This window comes from Alligator sinensis, unplaced genomic scaffold (assembly GCF_000455745.1).
Source record: "Alligator sinensis unplaced genomic scaffold, ASM45574v1 scaffold1213_1, whole genome shotgun sequence".
Taxonomy (NCBI): domain Eukaryota; kingdom Metazoa; phylum Chordata; order Crocodylia; family Alligatoridae; genus Alligator; species Alligator sinensis.
The window spans coordinates 889,966-916,776 of NW_005842401.1; the positions used below are offsets into that span (position 1 = coordinate 889,966).

A 26,811-nucleotide genomic window follows, 5' to 3' on the forward strand; every position below is an offset into this window, starting at 1 on the left:
GCACACTAAAACAGGGGAGAGCGCCGCTACAGCAAAGTAGCTGCCAGGCACATGTAGACCCACATGATCGCTACGTTGACATAGTGATGCACTATGGCGATACAGCATGTCAATACAGTGACTTAAGGTGACATGTAGATGTGCCCGCAGTCTCCAAGTATATCAATACTCATTAATATTATTCAAATAAGTTTGCTAACTGGACTTCCTCTCAGTCATCTCTATTCTTTAACATACTGACACTCAGCAAATCCAACTCGCAAGAGTAAAATGGCTTCACAGTTTGCCTTCCTTACAGTATATCTCTTTAAAAAGCACTTGTAATTTAAATATTAACAGTTTAAAGGCTCCAGATTGTTCTAATTTTCTCTGAGTATCCAAATTAAGAAACTTGCTTATAGTAATTGTGAATGGAGTTGTGTCTTGCCACCAGGAATCAGACTCCTAACCATAGTGGGGCAGGAAATGTGGGCTTTGCAGCTTCTGAGACCTGAATAGAGAGCTTCCTAATCCAGTCTGAGAACAGAAATTCCATTTGTCTTGGGACAAGTTGTGTCTATGTTTGTCCCAGGACAGAGAGTCCTGGAATTGGTGTGTACACACATTATCCTTCTAATCAGGGTTTAGTAAGCAGCTGAATGAACTGCCGATTTTCTGCCATTGATTCAATAATGGAATCATGGGACAACAGTTCAGATGAACTATATTGGAGGATGGCAACATTTTTGGGCAGAGTGCCAAAAACACCCCAAACTCAACTTGCAGGATGCTGGCGTGCCAGGGACAGATGATGGGGGAGTCATGAGGAGCCCAATCTTCCTTGTGGCGCCCCAGCCCCTTCCTCACCATCTGCCTGGAGATGTGCATGCACCTGCCACCAGCAACGAGCCAGGCCAGGGCCCACTAAACCTCAGTGCAGTTGCTTACAGCCTCCCCGCAGTCTGCTGTGAACAGCCCGGGCTCCATGGTGGGTGGCAGGGGCCTGCCTAGAGCCTAGGCTGGCTGTGGCAGTTAGCAAGAAGGCTGGAAGACACTGCACCGAGGTCTGAGGAGCCCTGGCCTGGCTCATTATTGGCAGTGGACTCACATGCACCTCAGGGCAGATGGCAGGGAAGGGGCTGGACTGCACTGCCACAAGGAATGGACTCCTTGTAGCAATCCTGGCCATTTGCCACAGCAACCTGGGCTCTGGGTAGGCCACTGCTGCCCACCATGGAGCCTGGGCTGCTCACAGCAGGCAGCTGGGAGGCTGCAAGTAGCTGCACCAAGGTCACTGGAGACTTGGTTTGGCTTGTTCTTGGCAGTGGGTGCGCATGCACCTTGGAGCGGATGGTGGGGGAGCTGCGAGGGGCCTGATCCTTGGTGTGGCAGTGCAGCCTCAGCCCCTTCCCCACCATCTGTCCCGAGGTGTGTGCACCATACAAAATGCCTTCACATACCACACACTGGCACACATGCCAGGGGGTTGTCAACCCCTTCACTACATGATGTCCCAGGAGAAACTGTTCGCACTTCTTATCTTATGAACTTCTTTAGTGTTTATCCTGGGACAATGGACATGGACATCTCAATGACTGCACTTTGTCCTGGGATAAACTGGTTTCTCCAGGGACAAATGTGATGTTCGTTTGTAGCCTGAAGTATGTAAAAAGTGCTTCAGAATAGCCTCAGTGCAGAATCATACTCAAAACATAGCTTGGTGCACGCCTAAAAACCCCCAGTCCTATCTGTAAGATACAGTAAATAGATACCAGAATGTTTAATGAGTTTTAAATGAGAAAAAATATGGAGATGTTTAATTAATGACTATTAAGTATAATAGTACCCAGCGTATGTGGACAAATAATAAAAGTTAAGGTATGACTAAGTGTTTATGATAAATTACACATCTTTCTGATATGTTCTGTGACTGAGTAAAGTATTTTTTAGTGCACAAGTCAGTAGGCCAGCAAATGACACTATGCCACTTTACAATGGCTGAGCATCTGACTCTCATTTGTTGATGCCATATAACAGAAAAATCAGATGTAATGCTCATGAAGGATATATAATTCTTATAATAGTTCAGAAAGCAGGAATCATGTATTTCTTAGAAATGAAAATAAAATTACATGGGAAGACAAAGGAAAAAAGATTATTAAAATATATACAGAACAAGGTGGGAAATTTACAGACTTTTATTACAGGCATTATCAACATTATGCAACAAATATTTCTGATGCATTTTGGACTTTAAATTTTAATTTAGAAATTATAATAAATAATAGGGATTTGCAGCTAACTGCACTGAACATAAAATAGTATTGGCCTAAAAAAAACATTTTGAGGAAGACCACACCTTGATGCAAGTTGGACTTCTGATGGGAAACACAATTAAGGAACTGAAAATATAATGCCCTTCCAATGGAAGCAGAATGCATGATGGCTACTCTACTCATGTGGCATAGAACTATTTAGAAACATAGAATAGGGGAGATGTTCAAATTGAAACAATTAATGGGTTACATATATGAGTTAAAAACATGTAACCGTATATTTGTTGGAACAATTTGTAAATAGGGTAGTGTCGCAGAGCACTTAAGTGCCCGGCTCCTAAGATGGGAGAAAACTGCTAGTGGAAGAGCCCTAGCAGTGAGTAATGAGCATGCAACCAGAGGAGGTCAGCTGACCAGAAGGGGCAGGGCCTGGCTCCCATATAAAGCCCAGGGGCTAAGGCCAGGCTGGCAGTTCCCTGCCAGCAGCCAAGGGGGAAGGAGCTCTCTCGGGGAAGATAGGGGAAGCCTGACTGCAGAAGCAGCATTTGACACTGCGGAGGGATGGAGTATTCCCCAGTAGGCGTGAATGATGTTTTAGCCGGGCAGCTTTAATTTATGTTACAGCCCAGGGGCTTGTGTTTTGTTGCTGTTTAAATACCGGTGGTTTGGGTGAGGCTATTAGGGGTTGGAGGAGGCCTCACAGGGGACCCACAGCGGTGTGGGGACCCCAGTGCCAGCTAGGGCGCAGCATTTGGGGTGCACTGACCCCAGCCTCAGAAAGGGCGACACTTTGAGAAGCCCCAGGAGAGGGAGGGGCAGCACTTTGAGAAGCCCCAGGAGGGGGGACAGAGCAAGACAGGGCTGCGCAGGGCCCAGAGAGAGAAAAAGGGGGCCAGATTATAACACGGCCCAGACTGAACAAAGTCAATTCCATCGGTGCGGCGTGGGCTGCGGTGTAGGGGAGGAAACGGAGCCGCAGATAGTGCCCCCTCGCATCGGGGCAGTAAAAGGGCAGCCTCCCGCTAATTAACATCAATTAACCAATTAACAGCAAGGCATGGCAGGAGAGAAGGAGGGCGGTTGCCCCAGGAACAGGTGTGTAGGCCACGTTTAGATCGGCCCAGAGCAGATACCTGTTACAGGTAGGATCCATCCAAATGTATGCATTCCACTGAGTCATATGCTCCATTCTGCATGATGCAATTTTATTTTGTTATTTGTGTGGGTTTAGGTAGCAAGCTAATAATTGGGTTAGGAGAGATGTGGGGGAAGACTAACACATATAAATATAGCAGTTATAGCTCCATTGTTGTTAACAAGCTTGATAAACTCAATATTGAATACAAAGAAATGAAACTAACAAAAAATTGTCATTCTTGAAAACATAATTAATCTGTAGGAGAAAAAATCCATAAGTATTTATATTTGTATTTTGAATAAAATGATGTGTACTTATTTTGAATAGGATTTCATCAAAGAACCAGTTACCTCTAAAAGGTAAAGTTTCACTGTCGTTTCAAACAGCTGCCAATCTACATTCAGTTCACGCGCGCGTGTGTGTGTGTATATATATGTATATGTATATATTAGGGCTGTGCAAAGCTTCAGTTGCTGATTCAATTTGGTGGGGATTTGGCCCGATTTCAGTGGCTGAATCTCTGAATCCGAATTGAATCAGGAGACCCTTTAATCTCTTCAAACTGGAGCCCTCCAAATCGATTTGGAGCACTTTGGATATAGATTCATAGATGTTAGGGCTGGGAGGGACCTTGAAGACCATCAAGTCCAGTCCCCTGCCCCTGGGGTAGGAAGTGACCTAGGGTCAAAGGATCCCAGCAAGATAAACATCCAAATGTTTCTTGAATGAGTCCAGAGTAGGTGCCTGCACCACTTCTAGAGGGAGTCTATTCCAGCTCTTGGTGGCTTAGATGGTAAAGACACTTTTTCTTATGTCTGGCCTAAAATGGTCTTGGAGGAGTTTATGACCGTTGGTCCTAGTTTTTCCTTGGGGCGCTCTGGTGAACAGATGTTCTCTCAAATCCTGATGCACACCCCTTATGTACTTACACGCAGCCACCAGGTCCCCCCTGAGCCTACACTTTTCCAGGCTGAAGAGTCCCATGGCTCTCAGCCTCTCTTCATAAGGCTTATTCTCTTGCCCTCTGATCATGCACATGGCTCTACTCTGGACACTCTCGAGCTTACTGACGTCTTTCTTGAATTGCAGAGCCCAGAATGGGATGCAGTACTCTAGCTGCGGCCTCACCAAGGCTAAGTACAGCAGGAGGATGACATCCTGAGATTTACTTGAGAAGCATCTATGGATGCAAGCCAGAGTTTGGTTGGTTTACCAGCTGCAACATCACACTGGTGGCTCATGTTCATATTGCGGTCAATCATGACCCCCAAGTCTCTTTTGGCAGACACAGCTTTAAATGTTTTTTCTCCATACCTCAAGTTAGCAGGTGACTCGTGAATGCTGCAATGCTGGGGCGGATGGAGCGTCCCACAGGAGCACAGGGGGCTCCTTAGCATGTTCGGCAGCAGACCCTGCACTCCCCTGGCTCAGCAACTGGTGCCTCCTGGGTCTGGGCAGGGCACCCAAGGTCTCTCTGTGGCTAATCACCGAGCTGGGAGGGGGTGAAGGGCCTCCCCTGTGTGCTCCCTGGTGGCCCTGGAAGTACTTCTGGTCCACTTCTGGGTTTGCCACTGAGTATGCGGGGGTTGCCCCCATGCTCCTGTCGGATGCTCCATCTGCTCCAGCATTGCAGTGTTCATGAGCTGCACCTGGTACCTCAAGGTATGTAGAAAAAAACATTTAAAGCTGCGTCTATGGCCGAATTGCTAGCACTGAATCTTCAGATTTGGATTCAGCTGAATCGAATCATGGACAGTGATCCGAATCAATGAATTGAATCACTGTCCCCGATTTGGGTTGAATCCGAATCGAATATGGCCTGTTTCGCACAGCCTAATATCAACTTCCTTACTGTCTATGAACAGCTATTTATTGCTAGAGAAGACACACAGCAATAATTGTTGGATTTAGCCAATTGTTCTCTGTGACTGAAACCTGGAAATGTGTGAATGATTAGAAGGTGAGTCATATTTTACCTTTAACAGTGACATCCTTTTACTCTGCAGGGGCTAGCACAGACAGCATCCAAAGGAAGCTGTATCTATCCCTTCTAGATGGATAATATTTGCAGCAGCAGGCCAGTAACACTGGGAGGCATAGGCCCTTAGAGCTCCTCCTGACTAAGATCTGTTTTTAGGGAGATAAGGGGATCAGCAATCCCTTGCTACCTGGGGCTGAATATTGTATTGCTGATACTTAGTACAGTGGCCTGGACCCAATCTCTGGGTATTAACTAAGTATGTTTGGGCAATTTCATGCTGTGTGAAGGTACTGGGACAGAGGCCATTAGAAATAGACTACTGCCATGTGGTTGTGATGATATCCTTAAAGAGTTCATTGTCTACATTACAGCTGCAATGTAAAAAATTCCCTCCATCTAATGGTGCTTTCACCCAAAACAAGGCAGATAATACATTAGGGAAAAGCCATCCTCATCTGTACATAAAATTATAGAAAAAGACACACTGATATGAAAATAAAGATCAACTTCCTACCACCTCCCTCCTTCCTTCTCTTGCTTGCTTGCTTGCTTTCTCTCCATTTCTTTCTTTCAGTCTTAATCTGTTACAGTTTTATTCATGTTAATGGGGTTAGTCCAACTTTACAGCAGTGTAGATGAGACAAGAATCATGCCACAAAAGATGCTTTTTTTTCCTACAAAAGATTTTTAACAGACTATATACCAATGCAGAAAGATGGGGCTCTGTGTGAGGCTCACAGCATATTTTAGGTGGTAGAGGAGTATGCGAAAAGGGGGTTCACACCATGTTTACACTTCTCCAGCCTTGGGACATGGGGCATTGGTCTAGTCCTCTAGCCTAAGAACTACTTTAACCTACAACAGATACCAACAGATGAGAGCATTTCATAAGGTGGCCAGGAATCCATGGGCCACCAAGAAGCTGCAGATTCATCCCCTTTTCCTGAACATAGTTCCTACACGGGCTAAAGGGAAGACAAATGGCATAGGGACCATTCTGATGTCTCCACACCACCAGAAAAACCCCCCTTGTGGGAAGGCTCTCTCACAGCTGTACTATAGAGTCATTCATTATCACTGGTGCTATGCAAAGCAGCTGCAATACAGTTGAAGCTCATATCCAGATCCTATAGCACTTTTCCCAACAAGAAGTCATTAATTAAAGGTTGTCTTGAATAATATATGGTGAGTTAAAGAAAAAAAACAAGGCACCTCAGAAACAGATATACAAGCAAGCAGAGCAACAGATTGACACTTAAACCAAAATGCGCATACTTGATCAGATAGAAGTGTTTCTATTAAGGCATGAAAAAGATGAAAAACTGCTGAGCTATTTCTCAGAATTAAATACCTGTTCTAATGAATGAGAAGTAATGAGACCATTGACAAGACTAAATAATATATATTTCCATTTCCTAACCTCAAACAGGTCATCTTATCCACAGTAAAATCTCTGTGACATCAAAAGCTTTCTGATGATAGGACTGTCATCCCAGAAATAAAGCCCTGCAAAACTGCTGAGACACTGAACAATATGATGGCAATAATGGAGAAAACAAGCAGCCAAAGCCTGTCAGTAATCATCCAATCAAATAGACACTGCATGTACAATAATTATGATGAGAGTATGCCTTTTCAAATTAAAGTTCATGCTTTGGCATTTATGTAAACAGGGTCTGAATTTCATTTTCAGCATCAGCAGTGTTCATGAGCATTTCCAAAGGCTGAAGTTTGGGTTGATGATGAGTGGAAATAGAAAAGTGCATTGTACCTGCATCCCTGGTTTGATGTCATCAGTCCGTGACCAAGAAACCAGGAAATCTGACGACTCTCCCATTAGACATCCTAATATAGCACACAGAAATCTTATTTAAAAACAAGCATCACTCCTGTTTATACAAAAATGTAGGCAAACATATGGATACAGGCCTGCCATTCTGGCTTATTTGTGTAGGTGTTCAGGAAGATAATATTGTATTATTTTTATATGTTTGAAGGCATGTTCAGGAAAGAAATAAAATGAGGTCAAATATAGACTCATGCTTTTTTACGTTCCATATAATATCATCAAACCCACTCTCTGGAACACATACACAGTAGCAGGGGAGAAAAAAATAAAACTAAGTGTATCAAAACACTAAATTAATAACATTAAGAGCAATGAGCAATGTTGTGAGTATGGGACTGTTTTCTAGGACACTGCAACCAAAGGTCAACCAAAGAAAAATATAAATACACACACACAGTACAGAGATGATGAAATACATCTGAAGCTTATGCACAGAAGTCTGGATATTTGAAAATTAGCTAACATATTTTCTACTTTCAAAAGCTTGGAAAGCTATTACCTATATATATTTTACCCAATTAGCTAGTTCTCAGTTCAGTATTCTATCAACATAAATATTAAGTGAATTATATTTTACTGAATCCTTTCCTCCATGCTTTCAGAAGCCTGTCTTCTTTGTAGGACATCCAAAAAAAAAAAAGTCATCAAGGCCTTTTCTACCCAGGCAAGTTACTTTATAGTAAACATAGCTTTGAATTCATAGTATGCTAACTACTCTGCATTAACTCCTCATAGGAACACGCTTAGTATACACAAATTAATGCCTAAGTCTTGTGGTTTGATTATAGGATCATAGATCATATGAGGAAAAATCTCAAGGGCCATCTCAGAAAAATATGCATCTACCACTTTCTTGAAAACATCCAGTGAAGGAGATTCCATAATTTCCCTGTGCAGCTTGTTCAACTGTCTTACTCTTCTTACAGTTAGGAAGGTTTTTTTTCTTCTGAGATTTAATCTAAATCTACTTTGCTGCAGTTTAAATCCATTGTTTTGTGTCCTGTCCACTGTGGCAAGGAGAACAGTTGCTCTCTCTAGTCTTCTTGACAAAATTTCAAATATCAAAAGACTATTATCATGTCCCCCACCTTTAATTGCCTCTTCTCCAAACTAAAAGTATCTTATTTTTTCAACCTTTGCTTGCAAAGCTTGCATTTCAAGCCTTTTACCATGTCTGTTGCTCACCTCTGTGTCATGACCCAAAAGGCATGATTGTGTGTGTGCTTCGGCACCAGAATTATCCCCATCAAGTTGCAGAGCATTGCACGGGAGAGTTTCCTGTAGCAAGAGGAAACCCCGGTGCAGGGACGGGTTTCCCGCCTTTTCTGCAGCTTCTTTTGCAGAGTGCATTGCTCATGTTGCAAGAGGAATGCACGGTGCAAAAGAGTTCCCGCCACCGGTATGCAAATTTGTTCCCCGTGATTGGCTAGTGCTAAATTATTCACATGTGGCGCCTAACGATTGGCCTGTTAGCCGTATAAAAGGCTTGAGCGGTTTCTGCCCAAGCCGAAGAGGACTCCACATCCATCTCGTGGGGACTCTGGGTACACGGCAGGGTAACAGAAACCCTGTGTGAGATCCAGAGGAGCGTGGCGGCCTGATCCACCGCCCACCTCTTCCCGTCTTCGAATGCAACTTTTATAAGACGTACTTATGATTCCTATTTTGGTGGCTCGTTCACCCAGAGCATCTGGAGCTCTGCACCGTGGAGCCTAGCAACCTCCACGAGACCGTCTGTGTTGTCTGTCTGTAACGGCAACTTAAGCAAGTTTTCCAGCCTACACCACTGCCATCTCGGTGTAAGTAAACAATCTTTTAAAACTACCGCTACGCGTCCGTGCCTAATTCCAGCTCGAAGGCCTTCCCTCTCCGCCCCGGCGTGCCCGGGCTGCTGGCCACAGCCCGCGTGCAGCGCGAAAAGGGCTCGGGTCGCTCCCGGCCCGCACACTCTGGATCCTCTTCAATTTCCCTATATATTTCTTAAAATACAGAGACTAGAATGGTACACAATAATCCAACTGAGGCTTGACCAGACTGAGCAGGGTATTACTGTCATCAGTCTCTTGCATACATACGGTACTTCTGTTAATGCAGTCCACAATCACATTTGCACCACTTCGCTGAGTCATGTGGATTTGGTGACCCATCATAACCCTCAGATCTTCTATGCAGTGCTCTTGCATAACAAAGTATCTCCTATTATGTACTTGGGCCTTTTTTCCCTAGGCAGGAGCAGATCCAGAAGGGGGTAGTGGTACAGTTGTATCCCACTTCCAGACTAGTCTGCAGAAGTAACAGCTAGGAATTTTTTTAAGTTCCTGAATCCCACCACCCACCTACTCCTCCGTGCTCAGCAGCACATCCCCTCCCCTCTTCTCCCCTTCCCTTTTATTTGCTCCCTACCCTGCCCACCACTGTTGCTGTGCACATTACCTCTGGCTGCTCCGGGGTGGAGGGAGCTATTGAGCCACTTCTACCCCACTCCAGCTAGACTGCACAGGAAGTTCAGCCAGGAACAATGGAAGTACCAAAGTGCAGGTTAATTCCTCCTCCCTTCCTGATCCACCTACCACTTCTGCTGTTTCCAGCTGAACCTGGCTCCCTGTGCAGTCCAGCTGGATCAAGGGAGGAGCTGTTCTGGGGCTTCCCCCATCCCGGTGGCAGTTAGGGAGAGTAGAAATGGGTGGAGGTGGGAGCAAATGGGAGGGGAGGAGAAGGGAGGTGCCATTGGCACAAAGGGGAAGGGATAGGGTGCTGAGAGCCAGTGGGGCAGGTTCTTACTTGATTTGGGGATTTAGAAAAAGTCCCTGGCTTCTGCTTCCATGGCTTAATCTGAGGGCCACCCCGCCCTGGAAGGAGTCCAGCGCAGCCCTGCAGTTCTCTTGAGGGACATGGGCCCCCAGATCTGTGTGTGGGGTTGGGGCCAGCGCCAGTGCCAGCACCCAACTCTGCTTGGTGCACCCCATGCCGAGTATCAGGAAGATTGGTTTTGCCACTGGCCCCAGCTGGCAGTGGCAGCATGCTGTCATCCGTCATGCAGCTCTGGGGCCTGTAACCCTCTGGGAAGGGTGTGGGGATGTACCATACTCTTCCCAGGGGCACGGGTCCCTGGATCTATGTGCAGGATGACAGGAGGCTGACACTGGGTTCTTTCTGGCGCTTGATGCGGGGTGCACTGAGCAGACTCAGGTGCTGGCGCCGGCTCCAGACAGCAGTGGCAGCATGCTGTCATCCTGCACACAGATCCAGGGGCCCATGCCCTGCAGGAGGAGTCTGGCACAGCCCCACAGTCCTCCCGGGGGGTGCGGGCCCCTGAATCTGTGTGGGATGACAGCAGGCTGCCAGCAAGTGATACGAGTTTTGCTTTGAACGGTTTTAGCTGCAGGTTCACAAAAAACCCTCCACGTATCTCCTTGAAACTTGAACAAGAGTCAAGCAGATAAATTCTCTGTAGAGTCCATGTGCACTAAGTATGCTTCAGCCCACCACTGTTGGAGTTGGCAAATATTCTTCTGCAAGGGATAGCACAGAGACCATCTTCCCTGTGTTTTTAGGGTGTGGGCACAGGAAGGCTTGGAGCCCTTTTAAAAGGCTGGTACATTCTTTTTTTTTTTATATGTGAACAAGCTGAAAATGATTCAAATGCAGCAAAACATCTCTAACTTTAACCCTGGATGAAAGGGTATTAAAGTTTTCTGCTGCCCTTTTGAAATGTTCCCCTTTTAAAAGGGCTCCAAGCTTTTGTGCATATACCAGGGGTGGGCAATTATTTGGGCCCATGGGTCACAAAGGAAAATTTGGGGAGCTGTTATAGGTTGGGTCAGCACCGCTGCTTCTACCTCTCTGGCACAACAGCTCACCAAACCTCCCTACATGGCAGGGAGCTGGCGTGGGTGTGGGTAGGCTGGCATGGGTGCCGGGGTTGCCTTGTGGCTCCTCTCTGCCACCCCACTGGGCATAGGGACCCACGGCATCCTGGAGGTGGTGGTGGGGAGAAGCTCAGGGCAGCCTTGATGTGGGCTGTGGGTTCTGCTTATCTGCCACTGTTGCTCATCATGGCCAGAGTGGGTGGGTCTGGAGAAGGCACTGCAGGGACCCCAAACCCCTGAAATGGGGCAGGCTGGGGCCAGGTCTTTGCACTCAGCTTGGGGCTCAGGCCCTGCTCACGCCGGTTCCCACGGGCCCAGGGCTGGTGGCACTGGCAGCTGGAAGGAAAGAGCTGCTGTTGCCACTGCCTCTATGCCTGGGCCCCTGCCACCACCAGTGTCACCTCCGGGCCACCCTTCTACCCTGAGGAGGGGCTGGGGCTGATGCCTGGCTTCAGAGACTAGTGCAGGAAACCAGTGGAGACCCATGGAGACCACTGTGGGAAGTACCCAAACCCTGGAATGAATGCATGGCCCTGGCCCCAGCCCCGGCTCACCCCACCTCACAAACCAGACTTCCCAGGTGGCAGAGGGCAGATTGAAGCAAGAAACTTGTGGGAGAGGCTGTGATTAAATAAAGTTCCTAGAGTGGGGAGAATGGGACTTGCTGTGCAAAAAGACTGGGACTGCTGGTATGGATGTGTGGAAAATGAAGGAGGGGAGAGACTGAAATCTGGTGAGAAGCCAGAGAGAAAAACAGGAGTGGACAAGTAGGGGGACTGTTATGCAGAACAATTGGGAATCGGAGATGGGATCATATGAGAAACCCAGTCTGTATACTGGACCTGAATAAGCTCAAGGACTGTACTGAATGTAGGACAGTCAGGCTGGGAACCGGGCATGGACTAAAGAGACAATAAGTCTGTGGTCACCAGAGATCATGTTCAACTGGAACACGACAGTCTCACCATTCCTTTCCTCCCAACAAATACCTGTGAATCCCATTTGCAATCACCCCAGTTAATCTGTTTTCATGGCAGATGATCACAAAGAAATATGTACAACAAGAGCTGGTAAGGAATTTTCAACTGAAATGATTCATTGATAGAAATGCAATTTGTACAAAATCAAGTTTTCTTCAGGAACATTTCCATTTTGCTAAATGTATTAAATTTTCCACAGGAAATAGCAAAACAAAATATTTTGATGCAGGTCCAAACAGCCCAGCATTGTTCCACTTAATTTGAATATGCAGTGGCTGATGTCACCATTTGCCCCGTGTGAGCCAGGCTTTTTAGTTGTATGATGTTGTCTATGATGTAACAAAGGTGAGATGAAATCCAATCAGGGAGCCTAGCCTACAGAAATAATAGGGGCATCAGGAACCTGAGCTATAGCTCCTACTTCCCATACTGTGAAAAGCTACTGTGTTTTGGGGAAACCTATCTGTTGTTCCAGTCTTCTAATTTCAAAGCATCTGTTGCCTGATTATTTAACATAAAATAAATACCAAAGCTGAAGGAATTTTCTGTTTAAATTGCCTTCATGTTCCTTTCTCCTTAAATGAAGTATTAATTCCAGTACAAAGAAGAAAGCCCAGTTCTGATGGAACTAAGGTAACACTTTGCTTTCAGACTTCCACTCCTAAGGTATCTGTATACATCACTAGCTCCTGAAACATTATCTTCTGATTTATTATGCTTCAGTTACTGTACTTCACGTAGCCCAGCTTGAATAAAAGTATCCACATAAAAACCCCCCAACAACACGAGCTATACAGGATGACTGGTTTAGGAAAAGTACTAGATTATCAATTGATGCACTGTGCTCATTCAAAGTTGTAGCCCATAGCTATATCCCCAGCACATTCATATCTTGAATATTAGCAGCACTGAAGCTTTGATTCATACCCTATCATGGGCCTGCTAGTTTGAATTTAAAGTACTAATTAACTCAAGATAGAGACTGTGTGTGGATAGGAGTTGGGTTAAAAGCAAACTTGGGTTACACATCAAACTAATAGTGCAGCAAAAACAAGCCATAAGAGGAGTTGGCATCAGAAAATGTCATTAAAATTGCAATCCTCTTGCTATAGACATAAACTAAACAAGGTAAAGATCATTTTGATCCATCCTGAAAGAAAAGCCATTAGTCTCTTAATTTTTTTAAAATAAATTATTTACTATGAAACAATTTTGTTATGATTCCTTTCAGAGATGCCTTTAGGAACTAAGCACATTAACACGGTAAGAGATATATTGTGAGAGTCTCACAGTGAGTGCATCTACATGAGACATTTACTGCACAGTTGACTGATTAGCTGTGCAGTAAACATCTGTGTCTACGTGTGTGGCCCTATTAGGTCACAGTAAACTAATAAACACCATTGTAAATTAGTATTTGTAAATACGAGCACTATCTTGCGGTGGCATCATTTACCACACAGCACATGTAGACTCTGCCCCACATGGCTGGGGCATGAGGGTGCTTCAGTGTGGGGACTGCCTGCCACCTAGCCCTGCAGTGAAGCATCCTTGTGCCCCAGCCAGCCTCTCCACAGCACACTGAGCTGCATTGGAGCAGCCCTGGGCTGGCAGGCTGACCCCCAAGACCCCTTGCCAGCCAGGGCTGCTCTGACCCAGCTCAACATGTTGCAGTCCTGGACGAATGTGTAAATATGGTGCCCAGGAGCGATAAACTCCGGCATGATGTGTACCAGAGTTTATTGCTTTGCATTAATTGCATTTTGGATGCACCCAGCAAGTATCACCTCACTTTGCAAATGGTCTCCCTGAGCTACCACTTCTTGTAAGAAAAATTGTCACAATCTGAAAAACAATTTTCAAGTTCTCACAATCCAGAACACATTTTTTTAAAAGTTGGTCATCTTGATGCATTTTTAAATCCTCATAGCTCTCTCTTATTTTACATAATTCACAAGTTTAGTAACCTGATTACTCAACTATCATCCTTCAGAATGAACAAGATTGTCAGGATAGCTTTCAGAGATTGTTAATTATTTTTCTTAATTAGTCAGAGCAGTTACTGTTGAATAAAGTTAACTCCTTTTTCCCCTTTGCCAACTTCTGTTAGACTTAAATGTGAGAAACTTCACATCTCCCACACAGCTTTTCTAAATAAAGTGACAGTCTTATTCCTAGTTAAGATACTTACCGTCCAATGCATCTTCATAGCAAATACCTTCATATTAAAACTGACGTGAGGTAGAAATGAACTATCAAAGGTGGACCATAATCTGAATTTCCTCAAAGTTCTTGGGTTTTGTTGCAGGCCCAAATCTGAAACTGCTATAGAAATGTTTTGTTTCTGTATGAATAAAGCTACATTGTGCTTGAAGCACAACCTGAAAAAGTTAGGTAACAGTTAAAGCTTACAAGAAGAGGTTGTTTAATCAGAATCATCCTCCTGAGTGATTCCAGCTGCACACATGGATTCAGGAACTGTATTCCTGAAAGGGCTCGGTGAATTTTTCCCCTTTGTGTCCAACAAGCACCTTTAGATAGCCTGGGATGAAACTAGGCATATGACTCCACCTTACTATATTCAGGTAATTGGCACCCAGATGGTGAAAGAAGGAAATAGGCATGGCACAATATAATGGATAGTCATCTATAACCTAAGGCTCTTCATGTTTTTTAAACACATCCTGGTTAGATACTGGTACATAATGGACTGAAGGTAAGAAAGAAAAAATGGAAGACATACACATATTTGCTATACTAGTCTTACACATAACCTCAGACTTCAAAAGGGGAACCTTGCTTATTTAATGTTGCAAAAATACCTGTAGTTTTTATTTTTATTTTCACTAGAATCTTTTTGCTGTAAGGACTGTAAAAATATACAAGTGTACAATATTTTCCACTTGTTGATAGGGAATCTAATTAGAAATTAGCACTGTATTGACATCATCGTGTCAGATGACTACAAAAATATATAGTAAATGGAGGCCTAAGATATTTATTTTATTTTATGTTTTCCTACGTGTTTTCTTGGGGGTGGGAAATACAATGATCTTGATGAAGAGACATCTAATAATCCCAAACCTGACAGATAGATTAAAACAACATTTTCAGTTTTTTGTCCTGACTTGTGTAGGACCAGGGCACACAACAAATTTATGGCAATGTAGTTTACAGTAGTTTTGTATGTCAGTGTAAACTGCACCAGGATCCTAAATGGATGAATAAGAAGCTCTGGAGAAGTGTCTACTTAAGGCAAAAAGCAAAACAAGAGAGGAAAGTGAAATTTTAAAAAGCACAGGCTGCAGAATCTCTTCAATGTAGAAAATATCTATTCTTTATTCCAGAATGAGGGAGCAGAATGTGATCGGCAATTTCATGAAATAAAGGGACTTTACAAAATATATGATTTTTGTTTCAATACCAAAGTTTAAAGGAAAAAGGGCAAAAAGGTGTTCAACTACTAGGGAAATGGAAATCCATATGAAATAGATCAGAAAGGAACTGAAATTATTCTTCCAAAATCTGATCTGAAACCTCAAACGCAGCTGGGGAAAAAAGTTTTGCAGTTAGTCTTGGATAGAACCACTTCATGTGGGCATTAGTGACTTAGAATAATATTTTAAAGCTTCCTGTATATAAACCTTTGTGAAATAACTTTAGAAAAGCTAGTGAAAAGTAAACAAAGCTAACAGGGCATTAGGTGATAGATGTATTTGCATAGAGTTTCAAAACTCTATAAAAAAGGATCAAAGCTACTGTGTAAGCTCAAGGAACACACATAGTATAATTTAATAATATTTTGAACACTATGGATCTTCCTTAGACTTCTGTACATAGATGGTGTCCCACTTTTGGCTTCCTTTATTCAAACTTCAAGCCAGGTAAGTCCCAATTCAGCAAAGAAAATGGCAAGATGTCATTTTCTGTTAGTTGCTGGCAGATGGTTTGTGAAATACAACTGAATGATCTGATTTATTTAACAGATATTTCTAACATTTTGTATCATTTGCATTATTCAGGCATCAAAATTATATGGGAGAATGAATTCTGCACTTTGTTGCTGTGAATATGAACAAACAATGGAAATGCCAAAATGATGAATGTCCCACAATTCTTTTTACATACTTTAATTTGTAGAAAGCTACAGAAGCACAAAAGAAATGCCCAGAGAATTAGCTTAAAGGAGAATTGAGCAGGTGATTCAAACATCTCTAAAATGTTTAGGTACCTGGAGATTGTCTGCATATTTGTAATTTTTTTTCCAACTAGCACTGCCCATGCTTTGCAAAATGTGGGACTGTGCGTGTCTGGGGGAAATCATGTATATGTGACATTTGTCTCTTTTTTAATATTAAAACGTTAGCCTCTCTAGCTAAGAACAGATGTGCAAAAAGCCTCAGGTAGAAGAGATCACACTTTACGCTAAATGCCCTAGATTAGGTCAGGAGTGAACAAAACTCACATTTGCCCTTTGGTTGAGGGGAGAGGCATGCAGGCTGTATGTACAGACCAAGGCTAGCAGGTTGGGGGCACTGTTGCATGCCTCCCAGAGCTGACTGGCTGGGCCGTTCCTGATTGGCTGCCAGGCATGGATGAGCCCCCAACCCCTCTTGTCATGGACTGACCCCCACACTGAGCCCTAGGCTTCCAGAAGAGCTCCAGAGAGGGTTACCATGGCATACCTGGTAGCTGGGCCAGTGGCAGCAGGGTGGGAAGCACTCTGCAGAAGCAAGGATCGGGCCCCTCTGACATCTTATATAAATCATGTTACATTGTCATGAAAGGTTGTTGCTTTCCCTGCTGTACAGGTTGCAGGGGGAGCCCCAGAGCTGCTCCTATCCCACGCTGCAGGGAGCAGCTATGCAGAGAGCCTGGCTCCACAGTGGGAGATTCCTTGTTCCCTGCCTCCTCCCCTCACCCATCTCTCCTTCTGGCAGGGAGCCAGCATGAAGGAGGAATCTGTGTGCAGCAGACAGGCTTTGCAGTACAGGGCAGGAGAGGCCTGGGAGCTTCTCTGTACCTACTACAGCTGAGTCAGATAGCTCCAGATAGAAGGTGTGAGGAGCTACTTCGCAGGCAGCCCACATTGCTGCTGGCTGGAGACTGCAGCAGCAATGTGCAGATTCCTCCTTCCCTGCCCGCCTCCTGGAAGAATGCTTGGCGAGCTCTGAGTGGCCCTACCCCTCCTTCTGCAGAGTGCTTCCCTCCCTCCCCTGCCTAGGGACATTGTATAAAGATTGAAAAATACTGAGCTACAGATGGCTCCCTTTCTCCCATCCCCTCTCCCCTGGTGGGGTTGTCATGACTCCGTGACAGCCTTGGGGTAAGTGAGCAGCTGAGCATAAGCCCAGTTCCAGTGCACAGCCCTGCTATTTGGGGTTAATTGGAGTGAGGCAGGGGTGGGGGGTCAAAACAGCCTGGGATGCCTAACTTGAGTCAGTAGGGGATCTGGTACAGAAATCTGATAGATCGGTCTAACCTAAATCACTTAAGTCAGATACCACATCAATCCTGGTCTATCTTAGACCAGGTTCCATCATTGTTAAACCAGTCTATGTGCACTAAACTTCTGTTTATAAGTGTAGACTAGTTTCTGATCACTTATACCAGTTTATGTCTGTACCCGGCCTCTGGGTTTAAGTGGCACTAGTAATAAATATGTTCGAATTGATGACCGCTTTTCAGTGGGTAAAGTATATTGAAAGAGGAGGGGGAGCTCTCACCAATGTAGACCAGGGAAGAAGGAGGCATAGGATAACACTGCTTACTGAGACCAAGGAAGGAGAGGAGAAAGAGGTGGTCTCCTATGCTTTTATCAGAGAAAGTGGGCTAATTCTTTGCTTGTTCTATTTAGCCAGAACCCTCCAAAATTCAGGTCTTCCAATAGACTTGAATGTGGTCAAAATGTTATTTTCAGTGGGCACGTCTACATGAGATGTTTACTGTGGAGCAAACATCCTGGTGTCTACATGTGCCCCCTCTATTAGGCTGGTTAAACTAATTTACTTTGCAGCATGGTAAATACAAGTACTGTCCTGCTATGGAGTAAAAAACTCCACAGCAGTGCATGTGTAGACACTGCCCCAGCTGGCTGGGGTGTGACAATGCTTCACTGCAAGGGCTGCCTGACAGCTAGCCCTGCAATGAAGCTCCCTGGTGCCTCAGACAGACCCTTTGCAGTACATTGAGCCAGGGGGAGCAGCCCCAGATTGGCATGCTGACTCCCCAGATTCCCTACCAGCTGAGGCTGCTCTGACCTGGCTCAATGTGCTCCACTCCCGAGTGCACATTCAAACAGCAATAAACTGTAGAGTTTATTACCCCAGAATTTATTGCTCCCAGGCACAAGTTCAAACAGCTTACATGGGAGCAATGAACTCTGGAGCTTAATGCTTTGCATTTATTGCATGTGTGCACCCAGTGTGTCGGCCTTATTTTAACATGCACTCTTCAGTTGAAGTACTACAGCTTAGGTTTTTCCCTACTACTCATACTGAGTAACATGTTCCCATTGAGTTTGAAAGAGGGGAAAAAAGCTAGTTCTTAGCAAACAGGCTTGGCTTTTTTTTTTGTTTTTTATTTTTAATTAAGAAATACGAATGCTCTTGTAGGGATTTCTAATAAAAAATAATAAAAACTTATTTGGTGTTACCTTCTATTTAATTTTACAGGATTAAAAAAAGTAGATTTTCTTCTGAATAGGAAATTATGTAGGGCCTTTTTTAATAATGCCTATGTTGGTATGCATTTACCCATATGAACACTTTTGCTGAAGTGAATGGGAATACAGTACTTGAATGAAAAGTGTTAACCAACATGAATAAGAGTTAGCAGTCTTAGACTTAGACACAACAGAGTGATTTGAAGCTGGTATGTAAGCTTGATTTTGATTTTTTTGGAGAAATGCCAGCCTTTAATTACTTTTTCTGTATTTAATTCTTCAGGGATTTCCATGATTGTAAAGCAGAAATGTAAAAGAAGGCCAATACAGGTTTGATAACAAAAAAATTATTTTGGCTTGACTTTAAACAGAACCAAATCAATTATTTAAAACAATTGCAATATTTTCAAAAATTAAAAAATTGCTTCCTAGCAAGAATTAGATTACTAATTGTCAGCTCACAGCAAATGTAAAATATTGTTGTACCATATTGTTGGCTTCTACAATATGGTACAACAATCAGAAATGACATTTTCTAATAACAGTAGGCATTCATGTTTAGCTTTTAAAAATAATAAGATTTGTGCCTGTTGAACATCTTTATGAAACTTTGAGAAACAGATATGAAAATATGTCAGAATAATGGCAAAGAAAGCAGCTTGAGGATAGGCACATTTTGCTATTGAACTTCTATGAACTATTTTAATTACCTGTATCCAGGTTTATAAATCTTTGGGAGATAATAAATATTATGTCAGTTTGCCATCATTTTCAGCATAGAAAAACACTGGCAGTATTTGAGCACGTGTTCATATTTCTGCAGTTTTGTACTAATTTAAAAATAAAAACTCTGAATGCAAACAGAAGCCAAAAGATATCCTACCACCAGCATTTATGGGGATGTTCCAAATCATCTGAATAGTACGGGTGTGTGAAACGGGTCATATTCAATTAGGATTCAGCCTGAATCGGGGACAGTGATTCGATTTGTTGATTTGGAACACTGTCCCAATTCGATTCGGCCAAATCCGAATCTGAAGATTCAGTGCTGATTTGGAGAATCAACGATTCGGCCATAGACACAGCTTTAAGTGTTTTTTCTACATACCTTGAGGTACCAGGTGTGGCTCATGATCGCTGTGATACTGGGGCAGATAGAGTGTCCCGTCAGAGCGTAGGCCCTCCCCTGCCCCCTGCCGTGCACTCGGCGGCAAACCTGGAAGTGGACTGGATACTTCTGGCCCACTTCCGGGTCTGCTGCTGACCACGCAGGCCCCCCTCCCCTCCGCTCAGTGATCAGCTGCAGGGGGACCCTAGGTGCCCCCCAGACCCAGGAGGCACCAATCGCTGAGCCAGGAGGGAGCTGGGGGGGCCCCCAGCGCACTCCCCGGCAGACCCAGAAGTGGACCAGAAGTGCTTCTCATCCACTTCCAGGTCTGCTGCTGAGCGCACTGGGGATCCCCTGGCACTCCTGTGGGATGCTCTATCTGCCCTACCATCACAGCATTCATGAGCCACCTGGTATCTTAAGGTATGTAGAAAAAACATTTAAAGCTGTGCCTATGTCTGAATCATCGAATCTTTCTGAATCGCTCAAAATCAATTCAGAGGATTCTGATTCAATTTGGAGATATTAAAGGGTCTCCTGATTCAATTTAGAGAGTTGGTCACTGAATCAGGCTGGACACTAACCTTGGTCTTGATGGAAGGGGCTTGGAGCAGTGCATCCTGGGATGCTGGAGGACTGTAAATTGCTCATTTTATTTCCATGGAGCTGATTGAATTTACCCTAAAATGAGTTAGGTAGCAAAGCCCAGAGTTAACCCTTGCCTGAGGTGGCATAACTTTGAGACCTTCAGAGGGTACTTAGCATGAGTCAAAGACTTTTAAGACGCTGTATAGATATTCATGCTTTATGTGCCCTTAGTAAGTGTAATGTGTAATTTTACCCTTAAGAGGCCAGGAACGATTGTAGCTAGAAGCAGATAGTTTTTCTTTCACGTGTTTCTCACACACAGTGAGGATCATTTAAATTAGGCTGAGATACTGCTCTTAGCTCAAAGTACGGATAACACCTAACAGCACTGTCCAAGAAATTGTCTAGAGTAGGAACTGTGATCCTAGAGTCAAATTTCCTTCTCTTTTACCCATTTTCTAAAAAATGTAGTGATCTATTATTTGATCATACCACTAGCAAATTCTCTCTCTGCAGCTGCTCAGCTCTGCTGGCTGGCATGCTAACAATTAGTGGTTAGTGGTTATGCTCACACACTCCCTCTGCTATCCAAATTTCCACCCACATCTATGAAGGAATGGGCACTATCCCCATGGAGTGTAATGTCTCCACTGAACTTGGATAAGCAATATGAGGAGTCCAGGAAGACACAGAAAGGGTGTGCCTTATGCTCATACTTGCCTCTTCATGGATGTACAGTGTTTAATTATCAGAAAGCAGCAGCCTGATAGTGTTGTAGGAAAGACATCTTCACTGACTCTGCAAGGTCAGTGTTACATGAAGTGTTACGCAGTTTGAGGACTGAATACAAGGAAGATATATATAGAGGAAAAGGAGCAAGGTACATAGGAAGTACAGACCATTCAGGTTTCAGATATCTTGGCCTCTGCATGTACTGCTGATCCCCTAACAACAAATTTAACCTTCCTTCTTCAGTTGCACTCGTTATACTATATGTAAGTCAAATGAACACTTATTCTAAATACTAAAGTATTTATTTGATGCTCAATAAGAATAAGTAAGCCTACAATTGTCCATAATGCAGAATTCCTCATTGTTTAAAAATGCATTTAACATACTGTCTCCTAGGAAGCTAATTGTTATGAATATTATATATGCCATTGCATATATAATGCATTTATGCATGTCTATCCATATTTTCTACATCTTGGTTATACTTGTATTGTACTACATAGATCAGCTATTTGAGAAACAAGATATGACAGGGAATGAACTGTGTTCCAAACAGCTGTATCATTATCATGAATGCAAGGCATATATTGTATCAGCATACTGCCAAAAATGGTAATATGTCAAAGAACTTAAAAAAAAAAAATAATACAAAAAGAACATAACAAAAATTGGAACATCTGAGCACAGCTACATTCTATTTATAGGTATCAATACACTAAAATATGTAAATATTGAAGATAGGAGTAAAGTCTTCCAAACTGATCCATTATTAAAATGTTTTTCACCATTAACTTCAGAATGTCTTTTGATTAAATGACTTGATTTTCAAGACAGTCAAGTAAACAGACAGAAAAACAAAACAGCCAGGCAAGTAAACTCCCTTCTGTTGTCTGTCACAATGAAATGATTTTTATTTCCCTGAATGTGAAGAATGCTTTGAATATAAAATAGTTGACCTTGCTAGTTGTGTGTGGGAACCCTTATATATAATATAGGTATAGTGCACCTATATTAATTTTTACCTATAGTGTTTTATAGGAAGTCTTGAAATATTTTAAAATTCAGGACTAAGTTTCTAATATAAAACAATGGAAGTGTTTGATTTGTTACTGTCTTTCTGACTTAGTTAACCTTTTCGGATGAGGTACCAGAAGAGAGAAATGTTGTATTCTGTTAAAGAAACTCCCATCAATAGCTGAATTCAAGACTTACATCCTTCAATATATGGATGTTTGCTCTCGTTTGAAACCTTTGCAATAGCTATCCATCTGCTGGGCTCAATTTATACACTCATGGGTGAGTGCCAGTATATGGACTCTAATAGACCATCAGCTGAAAGTGACCCAGAAGAGATGACCTGATTGCTGTCATTGTCCCCCAATCTTTCCCCACCCCCCCACCCAGGGATCATGAACTAGGACACTTATACTTGGACTCTCCCACACCCCTGCAATTGTACCCCACATGCTAGTATATGTACCTGTACTTGTGTATGTTTCTTAAAACCCACCACTCTTTAACAATGTGGCTTCCTTGTACAAGGCACTTTGTATTTTCTTTTCTCTGTACATGTTGTGCCTTTTAGCTCCCCATCCTCCACCCAAACCCACCTCCAGGCTAAGTAGGCTACATCCTTACTATATAACTTAGTTGTTTCCTTCCCCCAACCCTGTACTATGTAGTCACCCTTGTCCAGATATTTGTATTTTCTCCTACCGCTTCAATTCTGTAACTACCCTTTTTAACATTCACTAATAAAGTTAAAGTTATAGGCTGAGGAATGGCCCTTGCATTCTAGGCATTTTGTGGCAATGAGGTATTGCTTTTGTGTTTTCTACCTAGTTCACTCCTTGGCTTTTTGACTAGGAGCAAGTAAAACTAGGGGGCCTCTGAACTCCAAGGCTTCCAGACCTGGTGCTTGCACGTAGGATGCCCGCCATGGATTGGGGAGTATCTGAAATCCTACACTGATGGGTCTGGGAGGAAAAATACTTGTCAGATGGTAGAGCCAAACAGATTTAATGACTGCATTTGGCTCAGTAAAATTTTGGAATTTGACTCTTGGGCTTTGCTCAAGTGAATTTGGAATTTATTAGACCCTAGTTTATAATGTTCTAACAGTAGGAAGGGGACACATTCAAGGTAAACATCCAATAATTAGATTCTATACCTAGAATATTATAACAAATTAAATTTTCTATATATAGAAGCTAATTATTGGAGGAGGGGTCATCTTATAATCGGCATTGTCTTCTATTTGAGTAAATATGGTAATTCTTTTAAAATAAAAATATGTACAATATTTTCTTGTGGAAAGTACTCTTGCTATCTGACACGAGTACTACCTGGTACTTTGTAATGCCTGGCTATGGCGATAAATTGATTTTTTTCAAACGTTTTATGAATAGATAAGCCTGACAACCTGGTTAAATGATGCAAAGGGACAGATCACCTGCAAATTTTGTTTTTCTTTTTTCTAATTTACATGAAAACATTATAATTGTTAGTCAGAGGTTATATTTTTAAGTGCATAAAATTTTGTTCCATGACATGCAAATCACTAGCATCTGCTGTTACTCATCATCATCACTTGTATTAATAATTTGTGTTAATTGGAACACCTGGAAACCTCTACCAAAATAAAGGCCCCACTGTGCTAGCTATTATACAAACACATAAAATAAAAACTTGTTCAGAGAGCTCGCTAACTAAAAATAGAAGGAAAATCAGAGACATAAGGAAATGGATATATTTTTCAAGTGTCACACACAGCAGCTCATTGTCAGACCTGAGAATAAGTTTAGTTCACCTGAGCCACGGTACAGTATCCTATATGCTAGAATGCACTGCCCATCTATCTCATCACCTCTCAAAATGAGTCCCCTAGTTAGCTAACACAGGGTAAATTATTCACTTAAAAATGTAAGCACATTACCAAAAATCACAGTTATTCTAGCTGCTGTTATTTTAGCCTTGAAACTAATGCAACAGATTTACATAGATTTAACTGGGCACCCAGAAGTTAGCCTCTATAACACATATACCATCTGCTCAAGAAAAGGAGATGAAAGACAGAAACTTTAAGTAGAACATACTATGAAGGGCTCCCTGACATCTGCTATTCCTTGCATACTGACAAGACACACAGTACAGTGTTTTATTCAAGTCCCTATGGCAAAGTGGCTGCTCATCTACATGGCAATTCTAGAAGTAATTTTCACCATTAGTTTTACAAAATGATAAAAATGTCCACTGTAAATCTTAGGAGTCCCACTGGGGTTCCTGACAACTGATAAACTGAAATGGAGAAAAAACAACCAATGCAAATGGAAAGCAATTTGCATGAACTCTGGTCAATGTGAAGTAAGCTAATGGACATGCCAATTTATTTTTAAAGCTACTTGCCTTGTAAACTGTAGATTTCTCCAACGCTGTTCTGCCTGGTAATATGATGCCAGTATGCACTACGAGGAAGTGAAATTGACTTCGATAATGTCATGGGTTCAGTCAAACTGGTCTGGAGCTAAAAGACAAAGCAAACATCAGTGGCAAACCATCCACTAAAGCATCTGACACACGCATTTCAGTGTTTTGAAAATGGACACGAGTTACCACTAAAATGTACATGATATTGAACTGTCACAGATTGTGCATTGTAATTTACACATATATCAGTGCTATAGTTGGACTGCAGATGTTCAGGGAATTAAAACTCACAAGAATTTTTACATAATGAGGTTTATTAGGGATTCTTTTTTCTGATTATGCTTGAGCCAAGGGAACTAATGGACAAGTTAAACAAGAGATCAGATAAACATTACACAAGTATATTGAAACCTTAAAGGAAGAAAGATTATCGTAACACAAATAAGTTAAGAAGCAATTCCAGTGATGCTTCCCCCCCAAGATCTCTAACCTAATAAGGAAAACAACTAAGGAAAATAGGAGATCTATCTCCTATTTTCAAATTACCATCATATGAAATAAGTTAGACATGTTTGGAGATGGCAATTCACGTTTTATGAAAATATCATCCCCTGGGACAGAACACTTTAAATATTTTTCATTTGAGTCTGATGCTTAAAATATAAACAGATATCTTTAATTGGTGACAGCAATGCCAATTAGTGATGTTAATTAGTCCATAAAGCTAATCTTACTAATTAGCACCCTCTTATTAACTGTAGTCCTGTCCTTTCTCCTTTCCTTTTTTTGTAATTTTATTTTAAAATGCACATGCTGGGTCTAATCAAAAGATAGTCAGTGACAGAAAATATATTTTCAGAAGTCATTTGCACATTAATATTGTAGAATTCACAGAAACTAGGTAAACCTACTCGTTGATACTTAATTATTTTATGGAAGGCTGGTATACATCAGATTAGTTATATGTCCAGTGTCTCTATTTAAAACCAGTTTGTAAAGAAAACAGAAGTCCCAATGCATACATAGCCACTTATGTGCAGACTAGTAGAGCTATTTTTTCCCTAAACGATTACTGACTGAGAAAGAATGTAGCAGATATAGATCTACAGCTGGGAGACTCATTTTCCCTAAATGCAAGTGAATCTTCATGAGGAAACACAACATTTAAACAGCACTCAAAATCAAGCTTGTCATGAGAGAAAGGACAGTACTATTTAACTACACAAACATTCATCTCAGTCTTAGCCTTTTCAAGCTTTTAGAACAGTGGAACAGTTCACAATGGGCAAGTTCATAGGATTAGGCCAAGATACATAGAAAGATTTAAGTTCCCAAGTGGGATTTAGGTGAATGTAGACATTAAAGTCCAACAGGGCAAAAACTCCTCAATACCTCTTTCCAGGGTAGAGACCCAGAATGTTACAAACGTGGTGCAGAAGCAGCAACTGATGTTGCAGAGGTGGCTGCAACCCTGTTACCAGCTTTCTCTCCCCCCACAACTAATCCCCACTGGGGTGGGCAGACTGCACCACAGGAGTAGCAGCTTGAACCTTTCTAAGTTCTGAAGAAGATAAGAATTCTCCCTGCTCCTTTTCCCTCCCTGCTTAGAGGCACATCCCCTTCCCTCCCTGTCTCCTCCCATCTCATTCTCTCTCCCCTGCCTGCAGCTGCAGCTGCTGGTGTCTCTGCTGTCCTGGGGGTGAGGGGAGTCACTCCAGCAAGATGTGCAAGGGCTGGGCTCAGGCTGGGACCATGGTAGAGGTGGTGGAAGTGACAGGTGGATTCCCCTTCACTGTGCCTGTTCCCCCTGGGTGTTCCCCACCAGCCTGGGACCAGGCACAATGATGGGGAATATGCTCACTTGCTGCTGCTGTCCTGTGCTGGTTAGAAAATGGTATTTAGAGGTTTGCTTTTTGGGAATTGGCTTGTAGGTAAAGTAGGTATTGCATTAGAACAATGGTCCAGGGTAATGGCAAGGGTTAATCGATTTCTAAAAGCCTGTTTGTGGCAAAGTCTCTTTCAAGGCCCACTGTGTCTGACACAGGCAAGCAACAAACAGACGCACACAGGATGGAAAACTGAAGACATGTACCACACTGTTCCATAACAGAGATAAGGGGCTCTGCCATCTTGGCCAGATCACAGTCCCCAACTGCAGGGCCCTTAAGTTTTCCAGTTTCTGTAGATAGACCAAATTAGGAGAAACTGGAAAGAACCAAGT

At 42.8% G+C, this 26,811-nt stretch overlaps 1 protein-coding gene across 4 annotated transcripts in view; it reads right to left on the minus strand.

Annotated features, from left to right (window-relative positions):
* The window catches only part of DOK6 (docking protein 6), a 484,934-nt gene that overhangs the window by 64,603 nt on the left and 393,520 nt on the right, over nt 1-26,811 (minus strand). For 3 of the 4 annotated variants that reach the window (XR_003095549.1, XM_014522834.2, XM_006029876.2), the window contains exon 7: nt 24,570-24,687. Coding sequence is in view for 3 of the 4 variants with exons in the window: in XM_014522834.2 (XP_014378320.1) it covers nt 24,570-24,687 (118 nt within the window). In the remaining variant the exon portion in view is untranslated. Of the gene's footprint in view, nt 1-14,263; nt 14,395-24,569; nt 24,688-26,811 lie in introns of all 4 variants that reach the window. The other variant, XM_025211348.1, reaches the window with a different exon arrangement.